The 26,367-nt window shown below is 40.0% G+C and overlaps 1 protein-coding gene across 1 annotated transcript in view; it reads right to left on the reverse strand.

Annotated features, from left to right (window-relative positions):
- The window catches only part of AKT3 (AKT serine/threonine kinase 3), a 2,413,182-nt gene that overhangs the window by 108,877 nt on the left and 2,277,938 nt on the right, over positions 1–26,367 (reverse strand). Inside the window, exon 12 of the mRNA XM_044058335.1 lies at positions 2,338–2,425. Within this exon, the coding sequence (XP_043914270.1) occupies positions 2,338–2,425 (88 nt within the window). The remainder of the gene's footprint in view (positions 1–2,337; positions 2,426–26,367) is intronic.

Consider the following 26,367-nt stretch of genomic DNA (forward strand, 5'->3'; position numbering starts at 1 on the left):
TCCTCATACTACCCAGAGTTCTTTTGTTTTTTCACACTTGATCTCATCAGTTTTTCGCAACATATCCTAAATGGCAAAGATTACTGTACGGTAATAACTGTACAGGAAAGAATTTAATTATACTGGGGGTCACTATGCCCCAGATGCTATGGAATTCTATATATCTGATGTGTATTTTATACCTTTTTTTGCACAACCTTTGGTCCATTGATGTCCTGAATGACAAATAATGACTTAGGAAAGAAACTGATTTTTTTTTCTTTCAATGAAGACATAGGTAATGTTCAAGACTTAATTTTCAAGTCTGACGACACAGTAGTTGCCATAAAACTGAGCAGTACTTATCCATAAACTGACAATAAAACACTTGTGAGGGCATTTAAATCATATCTGGGATGACTGTCACCCCCCCCCCAAAAAAATTAGTAAATCTTCAGTGTTCCTGTATAGCATTAAATTGGGTGAAAGTGAAACAACAAAGTCATATATTTTAAGTTGCTGCTGTCATATAACACAGCATGTCTCCTCAGCCCCAACCCCAAAAAACTGACACCATCTAGGTACCCTCCTGAAGTCAAACTAGGATGAAAGGAGAAGAATAAATAGAGCACAACAACAACAAATTTCCACCTATTGCTGTCAATTGTACTTATGGAGCAAGCCTCCTTTTCTTTACCTCTAAAGTTACCCACATGCATGTGCAACTGATTTCAATTGTGAAGAAAGCGAAAATAAAGATAGCACTTACAGTAATTTATTCCATCTTGTTTCTCCTATGCAGCACACTGGCCCCAGAGAAGCTATAGTGACATCCTGTGCACATGTTTGAGGTGTGACTTTGAGGAAAGTTAAAAAAAAATGACCACACTGTCCCCAGCCAACAAACAAGTTACAGCAACCTTCTGCACATGCGTACACACACCTCTAAAGTTTGACTAAGTAAAAATTAAAAAATAATGACACCAGTAACACCTGCCTCCACACACAAGCTAAAGCAATCACTGTGCCAACCTCTGAGTGGGGTCAGTTTTAGACTAGGTGAGGCCTATGAATGAGAAGCCTACTATGCAAGCTATACAGGTCTATATTAGATTATCGAAAGATGAATTTGTCGAATGCTATGTCCATCGAAAATACAGTTCAGCGAATTCTGAACATTGCGATTGCAGTACAGTGAAGATCAGACAATTTGCCCTTTCCTCACTGTAGTGCAATCTCGGAGTTGGTATATATAATTAGCAGGGGGTGTGGGGGGCAAGAGCTAATTCGCTGAACTGTATTTTTGATCATTTAATAAAGACCCGGTTATACAGCCAGGAATAAAGGCCCCCAGAAGTTTTGAGGTTCTTGATGTTCTAGGATGTATTTTATGCCTTATTTTTTTTTTATTACTTAGGAGATTTATTTATGCACCTGTCAATACTATTTTTACACACACACACACACACACACACACACACACACACACACACACACACACACTCTCTCTTCTCTCACTGGCATTGCCAGAACTATGACTAAATAGACAGACACACACAATATGCTTTCTACACACAAACTGAAAGAACATCAATTCACGTATGGCATATCTTTGGGGTACAGGAGAAAATGAGTGCACCTGAATAAAACCCACACAGAGAAAAGGATATGCAGACATCACACAGATGGACCCAGAACCGCCAAGAACTCAGACAGGAAGGCATGAGCTGTAACATGGCAACATTATTCGCTGTGCTACTGTGCCAGTGATGTGTTCCTTTCCCACACATCTTGTTTATGCAACCAAAAATAGCCACGTATTATGTGCAATGCTGATGTTTGACAGTGATGCAAAGGGGAAGTAGTTATGGCTAATTTGTTGCTCTTATACACAGTCATACATTTCAACCCAACCCCAAACACATTGTTTTTACACTGCATTTGAATGCACATATGAAACTTAAATTAAATTATAAGCAACTTAGGAAACATACTTCACAAATGTGCTAGTTCTGTGAATGATTCAAAATACCTTTCAAGTATTCACCATAACTGGATTTCCTCACAGAGACCCTGTTTTCCTGACTCTCAGGAACACTTCCTGACAGGTGGCAACCCTACTCACACCTTAAAAGGACAGAAAAACAGATGCATGGACTACACTGAGCTTTAGTCTGTGTGATAAATTAAACATCTTGTAATATTGGACTATAAATATTATTTACATACTTAAACAGTGAAAAAGCACTATGACCACTGAACAGAAAATCATATTTTTGAAATAGACAAATGTGAATCCTTAAAGATGACAAATTAACTATGAATTCTCCAAATCTTGAATTAGCAATACAAACATACCTTTTTGTCATACACATCTTGCCAATTTACACCAGAAAAAAAGCTGTGACGCATTATTTCTTTTGCATCATCTGGGCCACCTCCAAGTCTGTAAAGGCAACATATCATATATTAAGACACCAAATAATAATACAATTTGAATTGTCTGTTAGTTTGCATTTTTGATTTACTTAGTGATAAAATGTAAACACTACTTTTGTTGTTTTAAATAAGGAAAGCATAGGATACTACACAGTACAGTTTTCACTTCACTTTTCAAAAGTTATGTAAGTTGCTCTATGCAAACATAATATATGAATTTTAAAAATATAAAATTACTTTCAGCATACATTTCAGCTGGGTTGAAACTGTGCTTATTTAAACAGAAGTCTCAGTTGCACTGCTGCTAACATCAGTCTAAAGAGAGGTGGGATAAAAATTAAATGTAGTAAATTATTATTAAACTACCATACATGCATACCTCTCAAGTGTACCTCATTAGAGGTCTTAAAAAGTTCATGTTCCTCAAAGTTCCACACTGAAAGGGGTCTGTCACACATTCAGTGTTATTTTTTAACTGATATCAGTGGTAAGTACAACTGAATCATATTATTTTATTAAAATACCTATTCTATAAGTATATCACATTTTAACCACCCTATGCGTTTTCTAGTTGAAGCTGTTAGTAAGCCATTAGAAAGTGTTCCACATTTTGCCCATTTGTTCTACATTATGACAGTGTTCCTCATTTTGGAGATGGAAGGTTGAGAGCTATGCATAAATGCAAATACCAAAACAAGCACTTGCAAACATGTTGGCCACACAAATGCAGTTACACTTATGGCTCCAACTCATATGTTTACTTCCTAGCACCCAACAGCTAGTCATAAAACAACAGAAAGCAGCCTTACCACTAATGGCATACATATTTAGTAGCCAATTACTATATAATGAGCACTGCCTTCAGAAGGCAAAAATATGTATATCCTACCAAGTTTAGCAGCTGCACTGTATGAAGAGAGTCAGTGTAGATACAGAAAAAAAACCCTTAAACACACTAGTTTCAATCATTTCATTAAGTCTTAAATCTGAAGACTTTTCTTAAACATATACAAATATAATACGCGCGCGCACACACACACACACACACACACACACACACACACACACACACATATATGAGAGAGGGAGTGAGACACTCATATATTTACATAGACACTTTCCCATTAAAATATTAAAAAATACACAGATCTTGTTTATGTAAATGACTGCACTGCACTCACCACAACATTCATGCAAAAAGGGGAACAAAGTGCATCAAATCTAGTTACAGTAAATGTGGTGCCATGTTAATAAGTGTGTATGCGCATCTTAAAGTTGTCACTGGCTACTTGCATCACTGCAAAATGTAACAGATGAGGAACTCAGTTTGCTTTATACAACTGCATTCGATGCAGAACAAAAAACAATTATGTTAACAACTCAAAGAGAAAGAAAAACACACTAACCCACATTTGTTTTGAATCAGATGCTTGTGTGCTCAAAATCACCATAATGGCATTTTCCTAGATGAAAGGAGAAACAACTGCTCTTGTGGGAAACCACACAACTAACTGTCCAGTGACTCCTTTTTGATCCAGTGGCAATAACCTCACAGAACACACGGGATTAAGAGTTCAATCCCCAAACAACGGATATTTTTTTCTTTGCTGAGTTCTTAATATAATACTAGGTTAATCATTTGTACTGCATTCAATACGAGTGTGTTTAAAATCACCAACATGGTGATTTCCTAGCTGAATTGAGAAACAACTACTCTTGAGGGGGAACCAGGTACCTAGCTGTCCAGCAATTCCTTGTTGGTCCAGTGTATAGAATGCGAGGAGTCATGGGTTCAAACCCCAGACAAGAGAAAGTATTTTTCCTTCTCACGGAGTTATAATCAAAATGTGACACATGCAATGCTGTGTGATAAAAGCAGGATAAGACATAGTTAACAAAAAGCTGTGGTGTGTAAATCCATAGTAGTTCACAAGGTCACAGCAATGTAATTATAAGGCATCATAGAATGGCATAGTAAACAGCATTGTCGCCTCACAGCAAGAGGTTCACCAGTTTGATTCTTGGCTTGGGTGCCTTCTGTGCAGCATCTGCATGTCCTCCTGGTGTTTGCTTGGGTTACCTCTCACATTCCAAAGACATGCAGTAGGTGCTCTGGACACTCTAAATTGGCCAAAGGTGATAGTGTGCCTGCAAGTGTGTGGTTTGGAAAAACTACTGCAGCAGGGCTAGCCACCCGGTGGTTTAAACTTTGGCTCTAGATGATTGCCACTGTTCAAGTGACACCCTAACCCTATTTGCAAAAATGGAAAAAAGGGGCTGTGGGTGAATGGATGGATGTGTTACCACAAAGCTTAAATATTTTATAAGCAGTTCGCTGTAGACATTGAGCAACATCTTTCCTCTCAGCGGAGTTCTGTGCTGAGACCTTTGCTGTTCAGCACCTACTTCTCAGACTGCCAATTATCAAACAGGGATCTTTGGGTAACGAAGTTTGCAGATGACTGCCAGCTGGGAATTACTGTCAAATTCCCCTTCTGACATACATGCACTCCAGGATCTTAAACTTGTCAATAAGCTGGACTACTAAACATGGCTTCAAGCTCAATGCTAAAAAGTGCAACACTGCTGCATTTGGTAAACACCCTTAACTCCACCATATAGCACAGAAAACATAACACTTAAAAAGACTGCGAAAGGCCTGGGTGCTTAGGTGGACAGCTCCCTTATATTTGACCATCACATTGCAATGGTGATTAGGAAAATCCTTTCACCTTGCACACCTCATAGCAAAAAGTATTTCTTCCATATGAAAAGCAGTCCTCAACTCCTTATTCTACATCATTGAATGCAATGCCCTATCTGAGATGTACCTTATTAAACATATCAAGTAACTGGAATGACCCCAGAAGTTTGTAGTTTAAAAGGTCAGAGGCCTAAAATATCTGATCATCAAATAAAGACTGGAGGCCTTATCTCTATACTTGGTTTCATACAGACGTCTTAGAGGCAATACATGTCTTGCTTATAGGGCTGTAAGGGATGCAGTAGTCCAAGAACTCAATCAGTAAGTCAAACAGTCCAGCTAAAACTGAGGCCAGAGATCTAAATCTACTCCAACAAATAAAGGCAAACAGGAGGGATACATTTGTCACACAGTGCCTACCCCTTCTCTAGAACAAACTGTCTCAATGTTAAGCAGTGTGACACGCTGTTTGCCTTTAAAAAAGAGCTAGACACTGGATAGATATTCATAAAGTCATCCATGGTATGACTGGTCAAGGGCCTCCTTGAAAAGGGAGGCAAACCCTAAGGGTGGGTACTGGCAAAGAGGAAATTGCTTTGTGGTTCATTTGCCTTGTAACTCCTAAGATCCTATCCAGACATGTTTGCCCCTCTCTTTACTTATAATGGCCTGGTACTCTTTGAATAGGCAGGTAAGGCAGAAATGGCCTCATGGCTCAGTTGCCTTGTAATTCCTATGATCTCTTTATTTATTTTATTCTTCCTTTGCTGTCTTGGTAAGTGAACTCATCCAATGGACCCTTTTCAGCCATGGCCTGGGTGCAACTGCACAATTTGTTACAGAGATAAAAATTAAATGACTATCACCTAGATAATTTTAAAATGATTACAGAAGAGGCATTTTACATCTCATGAGCTATTACACAGATCATTTTGAAATGATTGTGACAAGAGTTAGTTTATAGTTTATAGTCAAGAAGGCTCTACATGGTAGAAACAGCTACATGGCAAAAGTATCGCCTTATAGAGTTGCAGAAATTTATTTCATGCAAGGTACAGTGTTAACAGGAGCAATAGTTTTACATACTTGTTCAAGAGGTTTCCATGTACACTGCTATCAGTTCAAGAGTAATACAGTTTTACGTGTCTATGTACAGAGCTATTAATAGTTTTGTGGCAATGTACAAAGTAAGGCAGTAGACCTCTAGTACAAGACAATCTTGACATTCCAGTGGAGACTGGATACTGTTTGGTAGTTTCTGAATTAAAAGCTGGAGTCTGAATTACTAGAGATTATGCTCATGTACTCTGCAAAGAACTAGAAAAGAATGCATATGCAAACTAGCTAAAGTACAGAGCAGCTCAGTAATTTCACTGCAGCTGCAGTGACATGCTGCTCCATAAAACAGAGCCCGTGAATGGGCAGCAAAGTATGGAACAAACAAAATCATTATTTAAGATCTTATTCAAGAACACAAATCTTGCATCGTCTCCGAAGTTATTTTCTTCAGCAAGAATAAAGCACCAGAAGGAGTACTACGCACAGTCTAGGAAGGCAGTTTACACACAGCTGCATTAAACGGATGCCTGCATAAATTTCACAGACTGTAAATATGCTGCCTGTGTATTTGAGTAAATATATACTGACTGACGTTGAGTACCTCAAAGTATTATCTTACTCTGAGGTACAGTGATTTCAGAGGTTGCATGTGGGGGGGCATAGGGATATGAAGCCTTCCTTCCAAAATACTTTAAAGGTGTAATAGCAAGTTATGAAATTCACTGATTCTTGCCCGAATCAGAGTTTGTTTTTCAAACAACCTACAGGATCAGGCCCCACATATCTAACAAGAAGCCAAAGTTAAATTATTAACAAACTGCCATTCACCATAAGTATCGCTCTTCAAAAAGGCCTTCTGCAGTGTGTGGAAACACTGAAAATATGTAATTACCATAACAACAGATCTGGATAAGCATTTCAGTCCCAATAATCTAGCAGGTATGAAACCAAATACTTGCCAAAACCTCTAGTCCTTCCACTTTACTAACAGTTCTCTGAAGGCTAGGTTCCCATCCATATTTCAAGTGTGCAGCTTGAAAGCAGAGCACCAAGTGACACCATATTGCAAAAGCCACAAAACATCCTCTAAGCCATACCTACCTTAATTTGAGGGAACGGAGGGAGGGTAAATCAATAAGGGTGGACCTACTCATTCAGATCTCTTGTTATGGGTAAGTACATAACTTCTGTATGTGGTATGAGGGATATACCCTCACCAACCAGTAGGTCAGAGCCCCAAACTTATCTTCCTGGATGGTCATCATGGAAACAGAGGTCTCATCACTGCAGCTCCAAAGAAAGACTAAGACATGGAAATCATATCCAGCTTATAATGTGCAAAAGTACTCTGAAGTCCATGTAACAGCTGCACTCAACAGATATTACCCAAGGATGCATTTTTGAAAAATACTGGAGACTTAGTCACTGCTCTCCAGCTCTGTGTGTTGTAGGCACAAAGGGAAGCATCTAAATATGTTTTTCATAACAGAAGTTGAACCAGTCAGTAAGCCATGGGACAAGTTTTATATTTAAGAGCCTAACATTTTGTTAGAAAATGAGCCAAGGATTTGTAAATCTTTCCTAATTAATTTGGTTCCATTCACAGAAAAAGATAAGTTGTCTATGGAAATCCATGCAAAGTAATATTCACTTCTGTTTGTGACATTAGGAAAGAACACATGGAAATATATGGATTTATTACGATTTGTCACAGTGGCTACCCTAGGCATAAAGGAAGAATTAGTTTGAAATGCACCCTGTCCTTATGAAGCCCAAATATTGAGAATTTACACAAAGCCTGTAATTCAGGAATTCTAGTGGCAGTACTGACTACTACATAGACAATCTTCGAAGACTTCACATCAGCCTTTGTAAAACACTCAGAAGAATGAAGGGCACACTGCAAAAGTGAAACACGGGTCTCATGGAGTGATAGAAACTTTCAGTGAAGGTCATCTCTGGAAAGTACCTCTCAAGAATGTTTTGTAGACTTTTAAAGAAGGCAAAGATAAAGTGTTGGAGCATTGATGGAAAGTGGATATGGCTAAGGTGGGCTTTTACAGAACAGCAGCAACTTAAGCTTCTATGGCCAGTACTGTGTCATAGACAAGTAAAGCCCTAATTATGGCCCAGGTGATCTAGGCTTGCTTAGCAGCTCAGGCATCTGAGATGTGTTCAATCTTTAAAGGAGACTGGGGACACATAAGAGAAGCAGAGATGGGATGATATGCCATCACACATCACTGCATAGCTGTCATCTGTGTATGAACAGACATGCATGGGGACGGAAAAAGTTAGGGCTTAAAGAAAAAAAAAAAAATCACTCCTTTGTAGCAATATGATGCTGCGCCAGGAGCTTAAACTCCTCACTGCCCCTGGACATCAGCAGGAGTAAGTCAGTCAGAGAATAAAACAGAGTGCTTGGTAGACTTGGTGGACAAAAGGAGAAATCCTGGTAGCAGTTGAGGGTCAGCTGTGGGGAGGAAAAAAGGCCTCTACAGAATATAGACAAAACCCAGCATGAGGAACCATGTACAGTAAAGAAATGAAGCCACTGTTGTACAGCCAAAGAATCCTATCTAAAAGATGTACTTTAAAGGAAACAGTATCCAAGGTGCTTCCACTGAAGGTTAGTTTCTCTGAGGGGTCCATCAGAGACTTTGCCATTACCAAGGATTAAAAAAGACTCCATAGAGACTACCAATTTTCAAATAGTCTCTCTAAAATTGGTGTGCTTAGAAGACCGTCATTCAGGTATGGAAACAACTTCACCCATAGCGTCATCTGGTTTGCTACAACCACATCATTCAGGTATGGAAACAACTTCACCCATAGCATCATCTGGTTTGCTCAACCACATACCTGTATTTGGTAAAAACCCTTGGTATTGAGGAGATACTGAATGGTAGTCTTGAGAATTTTTTAAGGCTAGCTCCTACTTGGGTTTCTTGGCTACTGTGTTGTACACATACATATCCCAGTGGTCCATATAACACAAGCAAGCTCTTTCTTGCAGACAAGGAAGGATGAACTGTACTACGACCATCAGGAAAGATTGTTTGGAATAAATGTATTTAGGCTAATCAGATCAAGTATCAGTCTAAGGTCCTTAATATAATAAAAAGACTCTGGAGTAAAAAACACATCCTTTCTGCCAGCATAAGACCTATTTGAGGTCTACCTTGGCGGTAAGGTTTAAGATCTCTTTTCTTGTCACAGACTTTTGATGGAATGACATGTTAGACAATGGCAGACAGCGGGACAAGAGAGGTGGAGAAGGGAATCATGTATCCTCTGGATATTTCTGCTGGAATTCACTTGTCCTGTGTGACAGCCAGCCATGCATCTAAATGGAGGGACTGATGGCCCTTGACTGCCTCCGGAGTAGGGCTGCCAACCAAGAATCCTGGATTAAACTGATAGCCTACGAAGAAGGGCCACAGTACCCCTGCTGTTGCTGTTTGTTCATAGCTAAGCCATTAACAGCCTAGTCAGAACACCCACCATATGGAGTCGCATCCTGCCACAAGAAAGATCACATTAAACAGATGTAGGGAGAATTTGTGAATGCTCATCCAATTGTCTAGTTAGTCTTGATTGTAATTATGGCACTACTTTGGCTTAACACGCAGGGGTAGTTTATTCCATAGGTGGAAAACACACTAGGATAAGAACCTCTCACACCAGCATGTTTTATTAAGCTGCTGACTGACATGGAGGCACTACATACATGTGTTTAATTCTTTGGTGACACAGTAGATGTAGGAAGGTGGGGTGTTCATTTCTCAAAAGGCCAATTTTTTTTGTTAAACAAGAAACACTTTTATGAATTAGCACTTATGACATAGGCAATCATACATTTATATAAATAAAAGCAAACCATACTGACATTTTCAATTGCAAACATTATACATCACATATAATCTTTTATAGTCATTGTCCATCTAACATTACATAGCTCATTCAATTCCGGTCTTCCCTTAAACCTCATTTCTTCTCCAAAACATTATTCTGCATGCATTGTTCCCACAATTCCCACTTTTTTTCTATGTAATTTGCTACTACCCGTTTCTAAAGATCACACTCCCAATTATTTTATCTTTATTACTATATTTACTACTTCTAGTATGGTTGGTTTAGACTTTGATTTCCATTTTCTAGTAACTGCTTTTTTGGCAGCCATCATAATTAGACACAGCAAGGCCTTACTATGACTAGTCAATTTTGATTCTGTAACACAGCTCAAAAAATATTTTTCTTAGCTATATCAATTTGGTCGCACAGTATTTCTGAAAGAGTAGTCTGCAGGGAATTTTTAAAGTCTGCTAATTCATCACAAAATGTTCCCAATTACCTGTTTCTCCCTCATCACACCTCCAACATTTACAATTTATCCGAGTAAAAATTCTTTATAGTCTGCTTGGGGTACAAAAATACCTAAGCAAACACTTTCAAGCAAAGATCCTAAATCTTCTAGACTTTGTTGCACATTTGGGAGCCACATATATCCTCCCATTATTTCTTTGTGGATTGCTTATCCAGTTTCTCTTCCCAATTTTTTCTAATATCCTCTGACTGATTCCTATAGTTATTATGTAATATTTTATATGCCCTACTAATTATCCCTTTTTTAAAATCAACTTCTGTTCTAGATTCTACTAAAAACACTACTAGTGCAGATCTTTCATTTAGGATCCTCATATTCCTTTCTCTGATGTCAACCATTAATAGGGCAATCTCTAGCCTGCAGTCCAAATATATTACTGGCCCCTTCCCATTCCATTACCTTTCCCTCTAATTATTTGACCCCAAAGCTCTATCTCTGTACTCTGTCTCCGACAGGCTGTTGAGGGGAGATCTAAGCCTGGCATACAAGGCATTTTCAGATCCCACCCTGATAAGCCTCCAGCATATCCTCAAAACAAACAGAACCAAAAATTACCCATTATAAAGACTTACACCTTGTCTGAGATATAAGCAGGACCTGCTAGAGAGGCAGGTATGTATCCAAGAGATTGTCCCTTTGCTGGAACAGGCTCCCATCCATATGAAGCAGTGTTCCTCACTAACCCATTTCAAGTGTAACTGGGGCGACTGAATGTGGAACAGGAAATTCATCCCTGGTTTGGCACCTGTGTCCAACGGATACAGGCAGCCTGTAGATGGTTCATCTCCCAAGCACCAGCCTACACTTTTTAAGCATAGAACTTGTCAGACATTCAGGATGCATGGCCACGCTTAAAAAGATGCTTGTGGTCATTGACCTACTACACGTGTGAACCTATGAACACTAGCAAAGAGTTATGCCAGCACTTACTGCCCTGTCATCTCCATGTGCTAACTTATGAGCAGGTCATATGGTGATAATGGACATGGGAAATCTGGTTGTCATCTGAGACTGTAACATGATCTCGAACCTTCTTTCAGGCAACTCAAATACCCCAGTGAGAGGTACACTTCCTATGCCAACTCCCACTGAAAATGTACAATGTATGAGATAGAGAGATAGAATTCACAGGTTTTAAAATGAATAAAGAAGATATATAAACATGCTTATGAAATTTCTCCATCACTCACCTTTTTATCAGAAGGATGAACAGTACGAATCTGGGAAGTACTGGCCTTTTAAGGGTCATCATGGAAACAATAAAGCTTACTTTGGGAATCTCTAGCAAGCAAGTCCAATCTTTGGGAGGGTAGATGACCTTGTCTGACCTCCTTGAATTAAGTGCCACAATACCAGGGTCTTCCCAGGCAATTCTGACAACAAACCGTATAATCTTCTGTGATGGGGACCACTCAGAAGAATGACTAAAGGGCCTTAAATGCTTCTTGCATTATCCTCTTAAGACACACTTTGGGCTCTGTAGACCATGCTACACTCTACTTTATTACTTCAATGAGCTATTTGGAAAGGATGGTCAGAAATCAGTAGTGTCTCCATTATTAGCATCTGGGGTAGGGGACTCAAATGGTTAATGTAGGTGTTTTCCTTTGGAACTGTGTCTTCTACTAGACCTGAAGGAACTGATCAAATGATGAAGCGGCATGATATAATCCATATACACATGGCTTATTCTGCAACAGCCCCTTGGACCTTCTCCCCTATTTTGTTAAGCTAATGCCACATTTGGGGCTAAAGATACTGATCTTGACTGCACAGAATCAAAGCCTTTGGCTGAAGGTGATGCTGAAAAAAGGTCAGTGCCAAACTCAACCCCAAACAACACAGCCAATGAGCTCATTGATCTTAAGCTAGACATACATAGCCCTGAGGCCAATGACTCTATAGAAGACCTAGCCAAGATCTGCAACAACCCCAACAAAGATGGAGTTGAAATCAACCCCAAAAAGCTGAATTACAGGTGCACAGAAATTGCTGATGTTGATGACTGAAGACAAAGACAGAATCATTGACATTGATGGCACAAACCCCAATGACTTCTGTCCCAAAACCAAGATTATATCTACGGATGATGAAAATCTGTTGAGATGTGTAGGCTCATGGACTGGTCTTCACTGGAACAAGAGCCAAAAACAGGGGTTGTTGATGAGGATAGGGGTGAAAATGTAGAAAATGAAGGCATGGGAAAAATGTCTGCATCTACCTGCTACCAGAGGGAGAAAAAGGAAAGAAATATTTCTTCCTGCACTCTCAGGAAAACAGTCCTCATTATCTTCTCATAATCAATGTTCATGGTGACAGAGTGGCTCTAAAGACACTTTGCAGACCTGGTAAACACAGGTCTGCAGTGCAGAATTCTTCTAACTTCTGAATTAGACCTGAAGAATATATACTATCCTGCCTCACTTCCATGGGAGAAAAGACTTGGCAACAATTACAAGTTCATAGGTTCATACTAGGCTATCTGCCCTAGGGCATTTATAAGCCTAGCCAGAGTGTGTTTGGCTTTCGTCACCCATTTTAAATGAATTTTGCTATGCCCTTTTTCGAGGTTAGTATACTGTGCCTCTGTCTAACAGTGACACAGAAGTGATACCTGGGGTAAATCTACGATCTCCCATCCACTCATCAAGATTCCTCTTGAAGAGAGTCAATGAGGGACTCTGCCTAACCTGGACTGGGATTTTATTCCAGAGTGAAGGGAGCCTCTGGGTTATGAATCTGTCCCTCCAGCATGTCCTAATTATTTCAGTGCTGAGGTTCAAGTCTCTCGAGCGGGTAGCTCGATGGGATTTGGATTTTCTGAGGTGCAGCATGTCCATTAATTCTGGGTTGGACATGGCTTTATACATCAGGCACAGGTCGTCTCTGAGCAGGCGGTATGCCACTGAGTAGAGCTGGAGTTTCTTTAACTGGGCAGCATATGGCATCTGTTTGAGCCCTTTGATCCTCTTGGTGAGGTACTTTTGGGTTCTTTGCAGTTGCTGCAGGTGTCTGGTAAGGTACATCCCAAAAGGGGCATTGTACTCTATTATGGGCCAGATGAGGGATGAGTAAAGAGGCATGATGACCTCCCCTGATCTAGATGTGAATCCCTTCATGATTAGGTGGGCTATACAAAATGTTTTTCTAACCACTTTGGCCACATGGTTTTCAAATGAGAGATTGCTATCAACTTGGGTCCCCGGGTCCCTAATTACTTCTTCCGTACTTAATGGATTACCACCTATGTGGTAATTTGTGGGCACTTTGTTTTTGCCAAAGGGGATGACTATACACTTTTTGGCATTTAGCTTGAGGCCATGGCTCTGGCACCAGTTGTCTGTTTCTATGAGGCCCTTTTGTAGGATGCTTGTGTCGGCTGGAGAGTCGATTATGGCACCTAGTTTGCAGTCATCTGCAAACTTGGTCAGCCACAGTCCTTCCATGTTGGCCTGTACCTCCGAGAAATATATACCGAACAAGAGAGGTCCCAGGACTGAGCCTTGTGGGACGCCACTTGTAACTGGTTTGGAGTCTGACATGGCTCCAGCAATTCTAACCATGTGGGTTCTGTCCTTGAGCCAGTTTGCAACCCATCTAGTGACATAGGGGTTTATATTTAAGCTGGTGAGCTTATCTATAATGCCCAAGTGGTGTAATGTATCGAAGGCTTTTGCGAGGTCCAACTAGGCTGTGTGGACCACCTTCCCCTCGTCAATGGCCTTGGTGGCTGTTTCAAAGAAATCGACCAGGTTTAAGAGGCAGGATCTGCCCTTAACAAAGCCGAACTGGGTAGGATCCAGTGTCTGTAGGTCCCCAATATCTTTATTTATGAGGTCCATGATGATCCTTTCCATAGCTTTGCAGACCAAGCTAGTCAGGCTTATGGGGCAATAGTTTCCAGGATCCGTTGAGGCACCAACTTAGTGGAGAGGGACCACTGTTGCTGTACACCACTCTTTGGGTACATATCCTGTAGTAAGGCTGAGATTGAACAGTAGTTTTATGTTTGGGATTAGCTCTTCTTGGAGTTCATGTAGGATGCAGCCCGGGACACAGTCTGGTCCCATTGATGCTGTGTTTTTTGCTTTGGAGAGGGCGGCTCTTACTTGAGCATCTGAGATGTCAGGGGGGCAGCACTCTGCTGGGATAGATATTTGCCCTTTGTGGGGAGTTTGCTGAACCTGTCAGCTAGGATGTTGGCAATGTCTGTGGGTTCGGTGTATTTTTTGTCATTTTGGACTAATTCTGAGCATATCTGGGAATTCTGACCCAGGTTCCTAACATAACTAAAGAAAGCCTTATGATTATCCTTAGTGTCCTGTGCAATTTTTCTCTCGAAACTGGCCTTAGACGATTTTATGAGTGCCCGTAGTTTTTTGCTAATACTGATCAGAGATGCCTTCCCTTTTTGGGATTTTGCTCTATCATGTAGTAACTTCTTCCTTCTATTGTATAGTTTGTTTATGGCTGGGGTCCATCAGACAGGACGCCTGCCTTTGGAGGATTGGGTCTTGGTTTTATTTGGGATTGCATGATCCATGCATTCCTGAAGGTGTTCATAGAATGCGCTTATAAAGGATTCTGCAGTCTGGGCCATATTTTCCACAGGCCCAGGGGCTTTGAAGGATTCCACCTCGGTTTTGAGGAGTGTGAAATTTGCTTTAGAGCAGTTTTTCACTGTGTTTTTCTGGGCAGGGGGTGGGGTCAGGTTGTGAATATCCAGTGAGATTAGTTTATGGTCTGATCTTACCAGTGAGGGATACACTTCTGGTCTGGAGCATAGAGCCCCCATGTTGGTGATGATCAGGTCCAGTATGTTTTCCCCTCTTGTGGGAATGGTAACAAGTTGTTCCATAGCATTTGAGCTTATAAATTCTAGGAACCTTTGGGCTAGGGTGTTGGGGCTAGGGTGTTGGAGCTAGAGTAATGATCCCAGTCTATGTTTGGGTAGTTGAAGTCGCCCAATATAATAGTGTTTGGACAGACCTTCATATTTTCCAGTAACTTGGACACTCCAGTAGGACTGGTAGTAGGAGAAGTAGACAAATCTGTCCTGGGTGTCTTACTTACAGAAACACCAAATCCCTCACTTTTACTCCTTTTCTTTCTTTTTTTATCACAACCCTTTTCTTTTCTCAATATTTTGAGAAGTTAGAAGACCTTATTTCATCCCAGGGGTGAATGATGTGGACCCTTTCAGGTGTGAATACAGAATTACCTTTTGAGCCACATAGAATTAATTTGCTTACTGTTCTCTATAGGGAATAAAAGAAGTCACTAATTTAACATTTTTCCTTGAAGCATTCTTCTCCAAGGCAACCACCACCATAAGGTATACTTGTCGTGAGCAGGAATTGTGTATCGAATGCTCTAAGTTCATAACAGAATAGCTTTCTACACAAAGCAAACAGAACAACCGGCAAATTTGAAACAACTAGAAAATGGCTCAACAGCCATACCACCACCACAACAATCAGGTTGGCAGAGAAGACTAAAAATATGCAGATAAACACTGTACAACAAAAAATTCCTTCAATATTACTTTTACTTAAACATAAACTAGAACAAAGCAAGCAAAGTAGATGCCCAGCAAAATAAAAGTAGTAATGTAAAGAAGAGATCTGGTGTGGCAAAACAAATGCTGAGGCCTGTGGAGTGTTGATAAACTGTTAAAAAGGTTAAAAGATTAACTGGCCTGACACTGTATAATCTGGAAAGGAATATAGAGGATGGAAAAGTGAAATATGAAGAAAATAACACAAAAATGTTATTTTTTTGCACAAAAAATAGATTTAAGTGTGGAATAGCCAGTGGACATTTTATCCCTAGTGCAAGTTTGATACGCAGCTAGAGAGATCTGGAGAGAATATTCATAAAGTATTATTGATAAAAGAGAGTAGCCTGGGAAAGTTTCACATGCTGAGCTGACTGAAAGCCTGCAGTTTCAGTCCTATTGGTGGATGATGATGACCTCCTCATAGCAAGCTTTGGGTTCTATTTTTGATTGATCTTTCATGTAACTATTCACCAATGGGGGCGGCTGCGGTGGTGCAGTGGTTAGCGTTGCCGCCTCACAGCAAGAGGTTCTGCGGTTTGATCCTCAGCTGGGGTGCCTTCTGTGTGGAGTCTGCATGTCCTCCCTGTGGTCACGTGGGCTTCCTCCGGGTGCTCTGGTTTCCTCCCACATCCTAAAGACATGCTGTAGGTGGATTGGACACTCTAAATTGGCCCTAGGTGTGTGTGTGTGCCTTCTGTGGAAGGTTGGGCGCCGGGCTGGCAACTCGACACCGTAAAACTCCACTGCCAATCATGAGTGGACAGGTGATCCACTGTGGTGACCCCTAACCGGGAAAAGCCGAAAGAAGAAGATGATGATTAACCAATGGAATTAGGATGCATTTATGTGCACTGTGCGTCAGTTCCATGGATACCCAGTTCATAGCCATCAATAAAACCCAGTTCTTCTTGCAAGGAAACAAACTACTGATGCTGCCTAGCTGGTGGCAACTGAAATAGCCAAAAAAAAAGAATAGAAGTGAAAAAGAAACCATCCTCCCTAATGGCAATTAAAAAGATCAACTGATATAATGAGTACTTGTACACCCATTTTATCTTACTTCAGGAGTCCCTCTGCAGTTGATGGAATTCTTTAGAAGAACCTCAAGTGCTATCTCAAAGGCAAGGAGAGGGCTTAAAGGGCAGAATACTGTGAAACATAGCCCTTAGAATGTGCAAACTACTTCTTCAGTAGAGATCCAGACTATGATGATGTTGATGAAGCAGTCAGAACACACATATCCAGACTTAATAGTAGCCCATTTTTCAGTGGAGGCTATGGGAAAAGAAAACAATTATTTAAACTTAGGAATTAAATTGCAATACTGGTGCAGCTTTGTTAATCAGTGTAGTAAATCTAAAGAGCATTGCTGAACTGGTAGCATTTGCTATGCTTCTACAGTCAAAGGGTACATTTCCCAGTTTTAAATACGGTAGTCATGAACATCCTTGACAAATTAACTATTTGGTGATTTGGCCAGTAAGAAAATTACAGATGGGCAGACTTTCTTAAAGGCTGGTAACATTTTAAGATTTCTAATGATACAGGGTAGCAATGGGAAAGGAGAGTTTTGTTGGAGAAATTCAAGTGAAACATGCATTCCACTCTGGAGGCTAGCCTACTCTTGGAATCTAGTACAGTGTTGTGTTGGTTACAGCAACTAGTAATAAATATGTAACTCTTCTATGGGTAGTTTCAAGTTTATTAACCAGGATTTATCTGAAACTGTATAAAGAATGTACCCAAACAATAAAAGAGAAAAGCTGCTGCCATCTTTTTTCTTAACTCTGGGCTTAGGAAAGTTCCTATCCTGCTACTGAGCCAATCTTGCATTTGTCTTTTGAATACTAGAAGTGATACTCATCACAATGCAGTTTGCTGTCTATGTGAACTCCAAGATTATGACACTTTGTAATAAATCTAGCACTTGACTATTAAACATGGAGCTAGTGAAATGTCCTGTTGGCATCTCCCTCTGACTGTTTATCAATCTTATTTTCTAAACCACCTGTCCTGGTGCAGACTGTAGTGATAAACAAGTTAGGTATTGAAGTGGTGCTGCGGTAGCGTTGTCGCCTCACAGTAAGACGTTGTCCTGTTCGATTCTCAGCTAGAGCATCTTCTGTGTGGAGACATGAGTGAATGGGCGTACCTTCGTTGAAGGTTGTGCATCAGGGCCAGCAACTCGGCAAGTAAAAATCTACTGCCAGTTCCGCTGTGGTGACCCCTAACTGGGAAAAGCCGAAAGACACAACAACAACTTCCCTATTCCCAGTAACAGCTTATAGGTCATTATAGTAGATACCCATGTGCTCCCATGCAAGCTGAGAGACGTTAAGTATTTGCTTCCAACATGTCCCAGCATTATACTGAGCCCCTGTATTAGTGGGCTGTGCCTGCCTCGCCTCCTGTGAGACGTGTCAAAGTGACAATCCCACAAGGTGCCATAATTACCTCAAATGACTCCTCCCAACATGGAGAACCATTTACTCTGTTCAGAAATTCTTCTGGATTGCTGAGCTCCTCACTCTGCTACAGGAAGTGATCCCAGCTACCTTACAAAGGAACCTCATTTCAGCCACCTATATCTACGATCTCAGCCTTCTGTTTACTACCAAAGTTCATGATCATAGGTGAGGATTGGATCACAGAATGACCAATAAACTAAGAGCTTTTCTCTACGACCCCACGCTGAGTTTACCACCACAATCTAATACATCTTATTGCCACTACTGCACTGAAATCCACTGGTAAACTTCCCAACTCTCTCTACCCTTATTCATGAACAAATTCTCAAGATATGTAAACTCCATCAGAGTTCATTTTTCCTCCCTCACCTTGAGACATCATGACCATATAAAGAGGAAAGGTGGTGGCATTGCTTTAATATTTTCCAACTACCACCACATTTCCCCTTATAACAAAGTCAATACCAAAATTCAGTCCAGCAGAATTTCTTATACCTTTCCTGAAATTAAACAATTATAAATAAATATGTATTACATATCCACTTCCTAAAATTCCATATTATTTTTCAACCCCACAATTTTTTTGTTTGCAATCTTTGTCAGGAATTATACATCCTCTATAAGAATAATATCTGCATCACATTTATCACAATGGGGTGACATGGTGGTACAGCGGTTAGTGTTGTTGCCTCACAGAAAGAGATTCTCCAGTTCGAATCTTGGCTGGGGTGCCTTCTGTGCAAGTCAGCATGTCCTCCCTGTGGTTGCGTGGGTTTCCTCCCAGTGCTCTGGTTTCCTTCCACATTCTAAAGACATGCAGTAGGTGGATTGGGCACACTAAACTGGCCATAGGTGCAAGGGACTGGTACGGATGAACTACAGTGGCAGGGCTAGCCATCTGGCAGTGTAAATCTTTGCTCAAGATGATTGTCACTATTGAAGTGACACCCCGACCCCAAGTGCAAATTGGGAAAAAGGGGGTTGAGGATGGCTGGATGGATGTATTACTCCCCACCCTCCCCCATGCAGACAATACAACTATACTGGAAGATATCCTACATTGGCTATCCATAACAACTGCACAAGAAATAATGCTACTAGGTGATGTGAATGTCAATTGGTTGGTCATAAACTCCAAGTCCCCTACACATCCTGCATGAACTTATTTGGTTACACACAACTAATTAATATTCCCACACATTATAGCAAGACATCAAATTCCCTATTACACTGGCTCCTAATATCGGACTCTAGCAAATACATCAACTCAGGTACAATATGTGACTGTTTCAGTGATCATCTTCCAATTTATCAATCAGATATCACACGCATCTACTTAAATAGTGTGTTTATAAAACACTCAACCTTTCTAAGTTTAACCCAGAAATGTTCATTACTAATCCATCAACTATTCGTTCCTAAAAGTCCTCCCCTTAGAAGGTGCTATAAATGAACTCAGTACAACTTTCCTGAATATCCTAAATAGCCTTGCACCTCCTAGAAGGAAAAAACTTAAAACAAACAATGCAATTTGGCTATTCAAAAAGAGCAGAATGCTAATGAAGGATAGAGAAAAGGCAAGGAAAGAATGGCAAATATATAAAATACCACATCTTGAAAACTTCAATCTTCATTCACAATTGTAAAAAAAAAGCAAATTAATGAAGAAAAAACCAAACACATTAATTTAGAACAGTAAACACAACACTAAAAAATTCTGGACAGCCATTAAAGAAATATTGCATCCCAGCCATAAATTCAGCCCTATCCCCTCTCTCAGTAATTTATCACTTGAAACAAATATAAACAGCAACTCTTTTTGTATCACATGTATGCTAACAACAAAACAAAGGTTTCCCCAGGATCTAATCCCCAACCCACTCCAGCAGCCACATATCACACCATTCACACACCTTCAAAACTCTGCTAAACTTGTAAAAAATATAAAAATACAAAAACTCTCTGCTCTAACCATGCTCTTTTTCAGTGAATGACCTAAAATAAGATACAAATAAATAACAAGCTGTAGTCTCAATCATATAAACAGGTCAATCCAGGAATCCCACATTTCCCTTTCTCTGAAAAAAGTCTTACACACACAAAGTCACACATTAAAGGAGGAAATTTAAAGACATTACTACAAACTTTAGATTTTTTAGAAATCTTTTTATTCCATTCCAAAATATTTATTTGTTATTGTTAACTAGTTAAGTCCACTGGGGGGGGGACCCAGATTCAATGAGACCCAAGACAAAAACAGATGACAAAACACAAATGATGATTGCCCACAACAGTTATTCATTTGCTCCAAAAACATATACTTACACCATATTATAGGTTAGGTATTGTCATCCTCTCACCCTATTATATATATATATATATATGTGTGTATATATATATATATATATATATATATGTATATATGTATATATATATATATATGTATATATGTATATATATATATATATATATATATATATATATATCCTTAATGGACTGTAGGATGTGGTAATCAAATTTCAGTTGGTCATCAATTGTAATTCCTAGCAGTTTAGTAGTGGAGTCAGCATAGATCATAGGGTTATCTAGAGAAGGAAGACCAAAAGAGATTTTAAGATGGAATAAATATTTTGGGAGGAAAAGGAGGAGTTTGTTTTTCTTTGGGTTAAGGACTAGTTGGTTGTCCGTAAGCCAGTGTTCAATAGTATTTAAGGAAGTCTGTGTGAGAGAGTGGAGGTCAGTGAGGTTGTCAGAGAGGGTGATTGAGGTTACAGGTAGCTTATGGTTGTTGTCTGGGTGGGTCAGTTTTTTGATGGAGTCTATAAAGTAGTTAAGAAGAATGGCAGTTTCTAGATCAGTATTATTAGTGAAAATGCATTCAAATCAATAGCTAAACTATCGCCTGCAGGAAGAAGTCCCATCCGCTAAACATCACTTCTTGTCTTCTCCTGTTTATATAACTCTAACCCACTGCCTAATACAGATACTGTCAAAAAAGCTAAAGATAATGACAAATCAGTCTCCTCCTTATTTCTAGACTTGTTGAACTTGTCTAACACACAGTTTCTTGTCACAACTTTTACCAAAAATGTTCATCTCCCACTCTTCTTTATGGTGATCCCATCCTTGCTAACCTTCAGGCATCACACTATATTTGCAGCAAATACCCTTTCAGAACCCACCACTGTACAGCACTAAAAAGCCTAAACTGGGGTAAGGGTACCTATATCACTACACACACACAGCTTCCACCTATAAAATTAAAAATTAACTCTCATCCATCTTGTCCAGCAGCACTACATATACACAACTATGTTCCTAGTAAATTCATTACAATCCAGTCACACCAAACTCACATCTCTGTCAACAAACATATCAAATCTGCTGGGTTTGTCCCTTCAAAACCATTCTGAAAGACTTCCAAGCCAAAAGCTGGGCCTGGTTCTTGCTCAACACCTGGATTAACTACATCCTTAAATGTGGACAAATAACAAAAACTTCTTTTAACTTTATTCTCCTCTCCTCTCCCCACTTCCTTACTTCCTAAATATAGTATTAACCTGCTTCTCTCTCACTTTGTATTGCAATTCCGAATCTATTCTTAACCAATGTATTTATAGTGTCTAATCTGTTATAATTATTTAAAATGTATTTGTTTTTTGTATTATTTTTAAAGACTGCAAAATAATTATTCTGAAAATGTTTTGCAATACTTTGGAGCTTTTCTCCTAGGGCCCCTGCTGAAAATGGGCTCCTACTCTGTCAAACATTCCCTGTAATCAAATGCCAATAAATAGATAAAAATATCCTGGTAAGAAAAGAAAAAAACCTGATCAGACTTATGAAAGGCCTTTGTTTTGTCCAAATAATGCCAGAGCTGTCTGTGCAAGTCCAAGGTATAAAAAAACATTCTCACTAGCAGATTGCAGAGAAGGGAAAAAGGAAGAAAGCTGGATAAATTGATTAATGGACAGTGCATTAACCACCTTTGGTATAAAAGGAGGATCATATGTAGAGACACCCTGCCTCTATGCAAAACTAAAAAAGGAGAGACCGCCATCCATGACTGGAGTTCAGACACCCTTCTGGTGGAGGTTAAAGCAGCCAATAAAACTGTCTTCCATGTGCAATGTTACAAAGTAGCAGCAGCAGGCTCAAAAGGACCTTGAGTCAGTTTTTCAAGGACAAAAGTAAGGTCTCAAGAAGGAGGAATGGGCTTTCTTGGGAGTCTGATACTAAGGACGCCTTTTATAAATTGCTTGACCTCAAATCTAGAGGCCAGAGAAAGAGTCAGTGGTGGACAGGCAGAAATTGCTGACAAATGAGCTTTTACTGAAGAAGAAAATCATTTCCACTTGGACGTGTATGATTTTCTATTATTGGGTTTCCTGGCCTCCTACAGGACCATAAGCAAGTCTTCAGAAAACTGGTGTCAGAAAGGAATCAAAACCCTATAACCAAAAGCATCAGTTGAAGAGTGGACAGATGTGGGTGAAAAAAAGATCCTTTGTCCTGTGTGAGAAGGTCCATGTGGTGAGGTAACTTATGATTACTGCCCCTGGCTAGATGGAATAAGTGTGTGTGTGTGTGTGTGTGTGTGTGTATGGGGGGGGGGGCAGTGCTGTCTAGGCCAAAAGTGAGCCACCTGCAAGATTTCTGGAGAGTTCTTCTCGATTCTGTGAAGAACCTTGGAAAGAAAAGTAAGGGGAGGAAAGGCATACAGGAACATTCCCTTCCAAGAAAAAGACAAAGCATCTACTTTCCAGGCCAAAGGGCATGGGAATCTGGAAAAGAACAGAGGGAGCTGCCTGTTTAGAGGGGAGGCAAGAGATTTACTCGAGGAATACCCCCAGTGCTGAACAATGTCCAGAGATGGGTTTACTTCATAACACTGAAATTTCATAACATTGAGACCAGAACATCGAAAATTCAAAACATTGAAAACCCAAAACATTGTAAGTATGCTTCATAACATTGAAAACAATAACAGATATATAAATAACATTCTCTCCACCTATAACACCACCTAACTGACACACTACTACATTTCTGCAGAAGGGCAAGCCCCCCCTGCACACCCATGTGTGGGGGGGCTCTACCCCCACACTCCCGTAAAGTAAACATACCAACTCCAAGATCGCACTACAGTGGAAAAAAGTTAATTTCCTAACCTCAGTGTATGGTGAGTGTGATACAGTGATGTTAGGAAATTAACTTTTTTCCACTGTAGTGCAATCTTGGAGTTGGTATATTTAATTTACGAGGGGTCTGGGGGGCTTGACCCCCTGCAGAAATGTAGTAGAAAGTGTGTTTGTTAGTTAGGTGGTGTTGTAGGTGTACAGGATTTTATTTATTTGTGCAATGTAGTTTTCATTGTTATGAAGCACACTTTCAATGTTTTGAATTTTCGATGTCCTGGTCTCAATGTTATGAAATTTCAATGTTATGAACTAGACCCCCAGAAACACATCTCTGAGAAGCATCCATTTGTAATTCTCTCCTGGACATGCTGAAAGACTCTGCCATGAGACTGCACTGCACTCACGTCAGATAGGAATATGAAGGTATGTGTCCTTTAGGTCCAGGGAAACTAGAAAGGCTTGGGGGAGCAACAGAGAAAACAGAGTCTGAAGAGAATGCATTCGAAAGGATGGCACTTTGAGAAAAGTTTTCAGAAAGAAAAGATCCAGGACAGATCTCCAAGACCCCTCTTTTCCTGGCAAACAGAAACATTCTGGAATAAAACCCAAAACACCTCTCAGTCTTGGGAACAGGTTAAATGGTACCCTGGCCCAACATACCCTGCAATACCCCTGTAAAATGAAGAAGCTGTTCTGTGGGAGGTTGAGGAATATTGGAAAAGGAAGGAAGGGTTTTCCAGGTAATAAAGTAACCCTACCAGATAATGGATAGAACCCAAAAGTCTATGGTGACCTTTTGCCAAACTAGGCGTGACAGAGAATGAATGAAGGACAAGGAAATCTGGCCAAGAGGGAAGGAGGGCAAAAAATAAGATGGCTGCAAACTTGTCAGGAAAAAACTGCTGTTGGGGCTTAGGAACTTGAGTAGGATTATCAGAAAAAAATTACTCCCAAGAGCCTTCTTATCCTTGGAAGACTGTCCAGACAGTCTAAGCAAAAAGGCAGTTTTACTAGGATAGCTCCTCTAAAACTTGGGAGTGGGAGAAACAAAGATGTGCTTCAAATCTTTCATGACCTTATCCTGATCCTGCAAGGTTCACAGATGATTACTAGGCTAATGGCACAAGAGCCTTTACACGCCTAGACAGTAATACCAAGGATATGACAGTATTACATCTTAATTCCCCAGATATGGGATGAGGTAGTATCAGAGTAGTGGGTCTTTAGGTTTGGAGCCCTGAGTCATTTTACAGACTGCCTCTATCCATAAGGGACATGGACAGTATCCCAAGAGTGAATTTACAGTTCCCCATCCATTTATCCAAACTCTTTTTGAAGAATGTGAGGGACAGGCTTTGTTTTACAAAAATTTGAAGTTTATTCCATAGACGAGGTAGCCTTTGGGATATGAATCTGTCTCCAGCAAATTCTATTAAAGTCACAAATAAGGTTCAGGTACATGGAAAGCATAACCCTTGCATAATTTTTCTTGTGAATATATAACATTTTCATCATGGCTGGATCAGAGAATGCCTTGTAGATCAGGTATAAGTCATTTCTCAATAAATTATATGACACAAAGTAGTAGGGTAGGGTCTTTAGTCAGTCTGTATAAAACATTTATTTTTGGCTTTGTATTTTTTTAGTGTGAAACATCTCGAGTTACTCCAATTAGTGTACGTGCCTGGTTAGGTACATGCAAAAGGAGACTGGTACTCAGTTATGGGCCTGATGAAGGATTAGTACAATGGCACTATGTCTTCCTTTGATCTTGATGCCATTCCTTTTCTCATAAGCTGAACCTCACAGACTAATTTCCTCCCTATGGTAGCTGCCTGGTGGTAAAAGTTTAGGCTACTATCCATTTTCCTAGGTCCCTCAGCACTGGGTCTACTTTTAGGGTTGTGCTAGCACTATTATAATTTGCATGGATATCTGCTTTACTGAAAGGTCCAATTATGCATTTTTTAGCATTTAGTCTCAGTCCATGGTTTTTGCACCAGTCATTTGTCATTTTTATGCCTGTTTGTAGGATGTCAGCATCATTTGGGGATTCAGTGATTACTCCCAGCTTACAGTCATCGGCGAACTGTGTGAGCCAGAGGACTCCAACATCGGTCTTCATTTCAGAGAAGTACATATCAAACAGGAGGAGTCCCAACACTGAGTCCTGTGGGACACCACTAGTAAAAGGATTCTTATCAGAGACAGATTCAGCTATCCGGACAACATGTGTCCTGTCGGTGAGCCAGTTTGTTATCCATTTGATGATGTAGAACTTTATGCCTAACTCAGTAAGTTTATCTATGATATCCAAGGTCCTAAAGAGCTCTGCCAGAGCAGTGCCAAACAAATTCTGGTTATGCAGAGGAGCATTCAGAAGTTTTGCCTTAATATCATCTGGTAAGGCTTGAAGGTGAAGCCAGGAATAGCATCTCATTACAGAGCTTGAGGCATCAACCACATCACAGCTGCATTTTATACAGTGCTAGGCAATTTGAGAAGTGGAACCTAACAAGCAGAGAGCTGAGGCTAAATTAGGAGTATCACAGATTTTGCCCAATCTGGGAAAGAAGACACAAAATATATCTTGTCATATGTATCTAATAATTTATAGCCCTAAAGGCTAA

Source organism: Protopterus annectens, chromosome 1.part2 (assembly GCF_019279795.1).
Source record: "Protopterus annectens isolate FY-2018-M chromosome 1.part2, PAN1.0, whole genome shotgun sequence".
Classification (NCBI taxonomy): domain Eukaryota; kingdom Metazoa; phylum Chordata; order Ceratodontiformes; family Protopteridae; genus Protopterus; species Protopterus annectens.